The sequence below is a fragment of the Amborella trichopoda genome, chromosome 6 (assembly GCF_054954075.1).
Source record: "Amborella trichopoda isolate Santa Cruz 75 chromosome 6, AtrichopodaSantaCruz75HAP2 v2.0, whole genome shotgun sequence".
Lineage (NCBI taxonomy): Eukaryota > Viridiplantae > Streptophyta > Magnoliopsida > Amborellales > Amborellaceae > Amborella > Amborella trichopoda.
The window spans coordinates 41,804,832-41,812,878 of record NC_142341.1 but is presented as its reverse complement, the minus strand read 5'-3'; the positions used below and the strand labels follow the sequence as shown (position 1 = coordinate 41,812,878).

General features: G+C 36.8%; 1 protein-coding gene across 8 annotated transcripts; it reads right to left on the bottom strand.

The window, feature by feature from the left end:
• On the bottom strand, positions 1 to 7,083 carry LOC18429921 (uncharacterized). 8 transcript variants are annotated; one of them, XM_020664708.2, is made up of 5 exons: positions 6,882 to 7,083; positions 5,924 to 6,683; positions 3,524 to 5,106; positions 700 to 936; positions 1 to 215 (listed from the first exon to the last, which is right to left on the bottom strand). In XM_020664708.2, the coding sequence occupies exons 1-4, from the start codon at positions 6,909 to 6,911 to the stop codon at positions 877 to 879; spliced, it is 2,433 nt and encodes an 810-aa protein (XP_020520367.1). In that variant the 5' UTR covers positions 6,912 to 7,083; the 3' UTR covers positions 1 to 215; positions 700 to 876. The 8 variants fall into 8 exon arrangements, with proteins under 8 accessions (XP_020520367.1, XP_020520368.1, XP_088726980.1 ...); XM_020664709.2 differs by having other exon boundaries at positions 3,524 to 5,100; XM_088870854.1 differs by having other exon boundaries at positions 6,889 to 7,083.
• Positions 7,084 to 8,047: the final 964 nt, after the last annotated feature.

Sequence of the window (8,047 nt, the reverse complement as noted above, 5' to 3'; positions counted from 1 at the left end):
TTAGAAAAAAAGAAACTACCGATCATTGACATAGCATTGTGTAAACCAGAGTATTGAATACATCCTTATTATTTACAGAGTCGAGCCTACTTGTGAAAGGTGAAAGTGAATTTAAATAGTCACGATGTTGGAAACATGCAGATAACATTATATACAGGCAGTTCCTCTCTGCTACAACTTACAAAATCATATCCGAACTGCCAACTAAAAACAACCTGCATAGAAAACATGTAAAACAATAAACTATCATCATCTCCATCACAACAATCTTTGAAATTTAAAATAGAAACTAGTAAACAAGAAAATTGAGACCTGCAAGGTAAAAAATATGAGCTCTGAAGCACTGGATTTATAGTGTTGTTCACACCATCTCTCGATTTGTGCTTGCATAAATAACCATTAAAAGAAAAGGGAAAGAAAAAGAGTGATCCTTGCCTTAAAGCCAATTTAATCTTCTATATACCACCCAAATTTTGTTGGGATCTCCACAAGAAATAAGCACACTTACCAAGAAATTAAAAGACAAGCACAGTTACTGGTACTAGTAAAACGATCTTTTTTTAGTTAAGTACTACTAAAATTGAACTCGGCCAAGAGTTGCACAAGCTCTAATACTTTGAATATTTTATCGTATATAATGCAACACTCGTAAGTCGTAACAAATGAAAATTCCATGTAAAATGGTGAAACAGACTTTACCTTGGAGGCAAGTGTACCCAGAAAAACATCACAAGAAGCTTCAGGATACACACCATGCAAACCCCAGAGGGTAACCTCTGATACAGCCATCATCTCACAAGAATGCCTTCGAATATCTTCAGGCAGGTCTTGGGTCCTTCCACCAGGCAATATCAGCTTAACACATGTCAATGCCGATCAAACACTTTCATGGACTCCCCATGACACGCTACGGCAGCGGCGTTTCTTCAAGTTATCCTGTGGAAAAAGCAGTTTTTAGTTGCAAGAACTGTTATTTTGTTTTATTTTAAAAAACGGATCGGTGGGATGTTAGCCCATCCACATATCGCAATCTGGATTGGCCGAATTGGTGATCGCGACCATCCAATTTGATCCAAAAATAAAACAGCTAAGGGACAAAACAAAGTATATTATTTATACATGTAGAAATTTGTTAAAATGAATGAATGACGTGTTAGCTAGACTTTGTGCTTAAGAAGTGCAAGGTTGAGGGTTCAAATGCCCTCTCTTATTTTTTGTTTGACCTTCAAAAATGGCTCTTAAAGAAAAATAGCTCTTTTAAAGAGCATCTTTGGGGGTTCGAACCCTAAATTTATCATAGGAGAACTAAATATGATAGCCGACTAAGCTATTAAAGCTTAGTTGTCTTATATTCTACTTGAAATAATAATTGAATAAAAAATATGCCCCTCTAAAAAAGTGGCGTTGGGAGATTTGAAACTCAAACCTCTGATAATATACCAAAGATGATAGCCAACTAAGACATTCAACGTTAGTTGCTGTATTATTACATGTAATATATATATTAATCAAAATGCCGCTTCTGACCGAGAACCGGCACGGTCAATGGCAACTCCCGATCCCTATCGTGATTGCCAATTTTCAATCTGGATCTATGAATTTTTTAACACTAATTTTGATTGTTCAAGCAGTGTTCACGTAAACCAAAATTAGAAGTGCATTTAGGGTTGAAGATTACAGGAATTACAGCAAGCAAAAGCATCACATTTACTTCTCTGTTTTTAGTATGACACTTAGTTCAATTGTTTTGAACTTCTTTCTTGTACAATTACCTGCAGTGGCCTCCAGGCATGAGAAAAAGGTAAACTGATCCCATTTGAGAAGTTATTTAATTGCAACATTAATAAGTGGTTTATGAGTCTATCTACGAATTACCCTTTTTTTGTTTTTTTTGAGGAACTAATTGTCGTCACTTAGAAGAATATATATGCAAGCAAACACATAAGCTCTAATCACTTCACACTTTTGTCCGACCATAACCCTCCTTGATAATAGAAATTGTATCTGTATTTGTGGTGTTTAGGTAATTGAGATATGCATGGGAATAACTAGGGTCTAGAGGTAAAGTCTAAACTCTTCATGCATTTCCTCTTGGTGGTGGATCTTCAATCACACACATATATCTGAATAACGTTACACATTCGGGTCCGTTCAATCCAGGCGACTTTCAACCATCATAAATATAAAAGACAACCTCATATACATTTTAACCAAGAATGTTACACTCAACCTCACACACACACCCAGAGGATACATGCCAAAAGTAATTAATGCATATCTAGCAGTTGTCAGTGGGTCTGTGAAGGGAAATAGACAGATTCGAAAAGGAGCTCTCATTGCCCACAACTGTATCAATTTGAGGATAAGGTGGGCAGAGCACGGTTTCTTTAATCATTATCAAGGGGGAACAAAATAAGCCTATGATGATTGGGAATCTTGGACTATCTCGTATGGGTTCGAACTTTGAAGAATAAATGGAGAGATATATGCTTGCATCCCATTTCTTTCCTTTTTAGCAATGAAATTTACATTTGCGAAACCCGAACATGGAAAGATATAAAGGAAGACCAGGCCCATGGGAAAGTACATTCCATATGAAGTCTACTCTACACAGCACTCCAGTCCATTACAGACATGTCAATCCTCCACACGCTAGCAATGGTGGCCGATAAACTAGAAAAGATTCAACAGGAGTATTTGTGGCACCCTAATAGCCGTCAACAATGATGAGTTAACAACATTGCTTATGACTATGACTTCCTAAACACTAAATCATATGTACTGACTTGGTTCTTGAAGGAAAATCTAACATGAGGAAAGCATGCATCCAAGGCAATAGATAAAAACATGCTAATACGGAAAAAGACACCTTAAAGCACATAGAAGCATAAGACATGCACTTCAAATATATAGATCCAAATTTAATGACATAAACTGAAAAAAAAAAATTCCTCCAAATGAAAATCATGAACAGTTTCCATACATTTATAAAATACAAGATCCAAGGATGAAAAGCCGACTCAGCACGGCTATTTATGCATCATTCCAAATGCTTGATATTTTGGAAGCCAATAAATAATGCATAATGAATGTGGGATAGCTTCCTTATCTGATGCACTGTGTCAAAATTAGGGTGCAAGCTGTGCATAAGTACACATTGAGGTTCCAATATTACACATCACTTCATTCCAAAATTTGTATCAACCTTGATGGAAGTATCTTACAGTTATGCATTTCACAGAGGTATGGATTTCAAAGACACAAATGTAAAGTACATCCAGCTAAAAACAGAAATAAAGATAATAAGAAATTATTGATTCAGTTTCCTCCTCGTAGGCAACAAGACATCATTCAACATTAAGACGTACATCTATCTATAAGACTTGAAATAAGTTCTGGGGAAAGATTCGTCACATGACATCCAGTGGAAAAAAATGAGGACCCAAGTATTAACCAAATCTAGTCAAATATATAATGTTTGCTTGACTTGAAAAAAAAAAAATGTCAACTTAGTGTAGAGTACCTTAGAAGATAGGGGAGGTAGAGAAGACTGACGCCCACCAATTTTGGGTTCTGTTAAGTGTCGAATCGCACGAAGTTGATGAGCTATTTCCTCCAAAAGCCGCAATTGAAACTTCTCCCTTTCCCTGTGTTCTAAAGAGATGTTTAACTTCTCTCTTCCTGCGTCAATTGCTTTCAACTTCTCTGTCAACCACCCAACTTCATTTTCAATCTTCAGTTTCTCATTGTCGACAACTGACATAGAATTTCTTCGGAGTTTGGGAAATGAAGAATTGCCACAAGCTCCATTCGATGGAAGCAGTTCTCTTATTGAATCCAAACTGCTCCTGGAAACATTAAAGCCAGGCTCCCATTGGCTCTTACTTGAATGACCACTCGATCCATCATTCTTGCTGAATCCAGAAGTACAAACTAAAGGCAATTCTTTACTAATATCCACAATAGGATTGAGCAAATGGGATTCACCATCTCCCCCTTTGCCCTCATCGCAAAACAGAACTTCGTTTGTAATGACATGCACATCATGAATCTTTGATTCATTGTCAATTTGAGGATTCTGAGAATCCTCGCCTTGTCCAACTATTTCTTCCCTACAGTTATCCAGAGAATTGCAAGAAATGTTGTGCTTCATAATACCACCTTCATCGGTATCTTCACAACAAGCTCTCGTGTTTCCATTATTTTTCTCTGTATCTTTGTTTATTGGAAAACAAGCATTCTCAAGAAAACAATTTTCATGAGGCCGGTCTAATTTATACAACACAAATTTTTCTTCTGATTGCGAATGCTGACTTGGGAAGACATATTGGCTACAATCAATCGATACCATGCTCTTTTCATGAACTTCTAAACTGAACCCATCTGTGAACTCTGGAGGACACGGATCCTCATTTGCAATACTTTCAGATCTTTGAACACCATTTTGGCTAGTGTTCTCCTCTGCGGGATGATTATCACCTATTTTTTCCTTCCTAGAAAGTGAGTCACCAATCTGTTGAAGAATCAAGATTGGGTCATCAATTGAATCATGAGAAAAAAGTCTTCTCCCCACTAATTCGTTGGCTTCATCACCCAGAAATTCTACAGCCAGTTCATTTGTCCCACTAGAAAGCATCTGGCGATATACCTCAACTTCCTTTTCCAAAACAAGTTTCTCTCTCTCGCGCCTCACAAGGATCTCTTTAAGAACACTCCTCTCTTCTTCATCATATGTAGCTTTCTCTTCAATCATCCTTTGATACTGCCGAGCCTCCATTTCTATCACCGCCTTCTCTTCTTGGAGGCGTAGTATCATTGCCATGGCTTCATCAGCAGCAGTTGCTGCCGCACTTCTCTCTTTCTCTAGCTCATTGTAAAGTGCAGTGCGAGAAGTACGTTCTTCCTCAAGAGCCTTGCCCAAAATTCTTATGGTGTCTGCCTCATTACCCATGAGGCCTTGCTCTCCTAATGAACCCTCCACTAGTGCTTCTACAAAAGAGGTATCCTCCTCTATAGTGTTATTATCTTCACTGAAAAGTTCCTTTGACACACCATGCATATCTCCAACCATCGCATTCCCATCTGAACCCTCCCCACTATCTGCAACTTTGAAACAACCAAAATGATCAGCCACAACCGTGCCACGCTAATTTCGGGGAAATTACAATTTCTAGTTATTACAAGAACAAGGTAGAAATCATGACATTAAAATACTTGTTTACGCCAGGCTATATTGGAAAAGTGAGGGGCCATCCATATAAACAACATTGTGACAGTATAAAATTTTAAATAGCTTGTAGAAAATCACCACTTCAAGTAAGCCTGTGTTCAAAGAATGAAGTCAAGGCACAACAGCATACCACAAATGCCAGGAGCTTATCACAATCAAAAACAGAAGTTTAACAAATTGGGATGACCTAAATTGAGTTCAAGTTTTTTTTGGGTGAATAAATGAGTTCAAATTAAATCATCCTTACTAACATTTGGATGGTTGGTTTGAAAATGTGAAAGAGAATAAAATTTGGAACAGCGAGGAAGCAAATATAGTTACCATCTGCAATAAAAATATGAATAGCTTGCAAAAAACCCACATCTGCAACTTAAACATCTGCTTAATCATCAACACAAGGCACAGCAGGAGACTAACAAATACCAGTTGCCAGCATAATATGAAACAAAGTTCGTCAAAAAACTGGGAAGAACGAAATTGATTTCGAGTTAGATAATCCATAGAAAGCAAAATTAATCACTAAATTCCAACGATTCAAATGGAATTCAAATAAGACAATCCATCAAAACATAATCATGACGATTAAGGTATGACCCCATTTTAGTTTAAAGCTTAGATGATGCACCAAAACCACAATCTAACACAAAATTGGGATGACCCCAAATAAGATCCAGTTATAAAATCCTTACTGACATTGCGACTGATTCATTTTGAAATGTGATGATGGATGGAAGCTTTCCACAGGGTTCTCTCTAGATAGCTCACTGGAATTCAACGGCGAATGATCACCTCCTTCCCCAAAGGACCGAGACAATGATAGTTTGATTGATGACCTAGCATCACCAGAAGCTCTGCGTCGACGATGAAGGCTTGAACGTGACCTTGGGTTCCATACTCCCTTCCCCTTACTCGAGAGGGACACACTCCCTTGACAGGGAGAAGCTCTGAATTCAACCATATCCCATTCACTCTTAGCTCGAGTCTCATCAACAATGGAACTTCTGAGCGTTTGAGCTTCTGAAGCAGAACTACTTGATTCATCATCCGTCTTGTGATTCAAACCTAGAGCCCCATCACTGGTGTTACCTATCTTTAAATTATCATGTTCTCGACCAATATCTCTTAACCAAATTGTATCATAGGGGAACTTGTTTTGTAAAGACATCTGAAGAGAAGAAGACTTTCTCGGAGGGAACTCAACGAGTACTCGTTGGATGCAGAAATGGCCATTACCAGAGTTCATTGGATCCCCAAAGAGTCCATTACAGGTGCAGGGAAAGTATAAACCAAATATTCCCATAAATTTTGCAGTGAAGAAGGCCATCGCTGATCCACAAAGCATGAAAAAAGCAATAGAGAGATCCAGGAAAGCCCCAATCAATGAACAAAAGGTCCACGAATGAATCACAGTACAAGCCATTTTTTGAGTGTATCGACCACCTTCACAGAAACCCTAAACAACAATATCAAAATTAAAAACAGCATAATCAGGACCACTTCTCCAAATGATCCCATTAAAAAAACCTAAAATTAACAGGATTTTATAAAAATTAACAGGATTTTATAAAAACAAACAATCGATAAATGTCTATTAACGAGTGAAGACATCAGAACCAAAAGAGAAACAACCATGGAAAATCAAAAACCAAACCATATACTTGCAGTAGAACAGACGAACCATCAAGAATCCGGAAAATCTTCTGAAACGGGAACTCAACAGAGAAGTGTAGTTCTTACCTTAGGGAAAGAAAATAACGGAGAATAGGACAAAAATGGAACCCCAAACCTAAATTTGCAGGAACTCGAAGTCACGAGTGAGTTGCAGAGTTCAAGGCAAAACAAAATTTTCGGTCAGGTTTCGGGCAGCCGAAACCACGACAGTTTTATGGGCGGCTCAAGACAAGGGCACCACTTTCTCGGGGTGCTCGAAAAGAGCTCGCGAAAGGCCACAGTTTTAGGTGCGGTTGCAACCTCATTGGAGCAAATAAGGTCGACGGTCTCCGCATAGGAGATTTTTTTGGTGTCCGGTGACGTATTAAGATTCGATAATCTATACCATCTATTTTATTTGAACGGTGTAGATTTGATATATTTTTTAATATATAATCAATATATAACATATATTTTAAAATAAATAAATATATAAAAAATATTTATTTTTATACAAAAAAATCATAATTATTTTTATCCATCAAATTTCAAATCAAATGGGTGTAAGTGTACTTCAAATTAAAAATTGTTGAAGAGAGATAAGAGAATAAGTATCTTATTTTATGAGGAGATACCTCATTTTATAGATTTTCTAGATCAAAGATTTTGTCTCAATTCGTAAAATCAAATTTCAACCGTCGATCTAAAGAGACTTGTGTGTAGGGTGAGAGATTTGACTATATATTTCGTTGATCCGCCATCAAGATTCAAAAAGATGGGCTAGAGCCTTGTCTTCCATTTCCTAAATTTATTCCCATCAAATAAGAAAAATTTATATTTTAATATATCCAATCATTTAATCAATCAATCTTGATTCAAAAAATTAGTAAATATCTCAAATATTCAACATTATCTCATAAGTTGGCTATACCTAAAAACTATAAGCCAACAAAAGGATTAACATTCTTTCTAAGAAGTATACGTAAATGGGTAGGGCGTGCCACCTTTTTTATGGCCACGTGTGGGCCCACCTAATCCACATGTATTTAAATTTTGGACTCTATATTTTATGGAGGTCCCAAATATTTTTTAAAAATATTTTATTTCATATTTAGAATTTTTAAATTTTATATTTTATTTAAAATATTGAAAAATTAATTTCTTTTA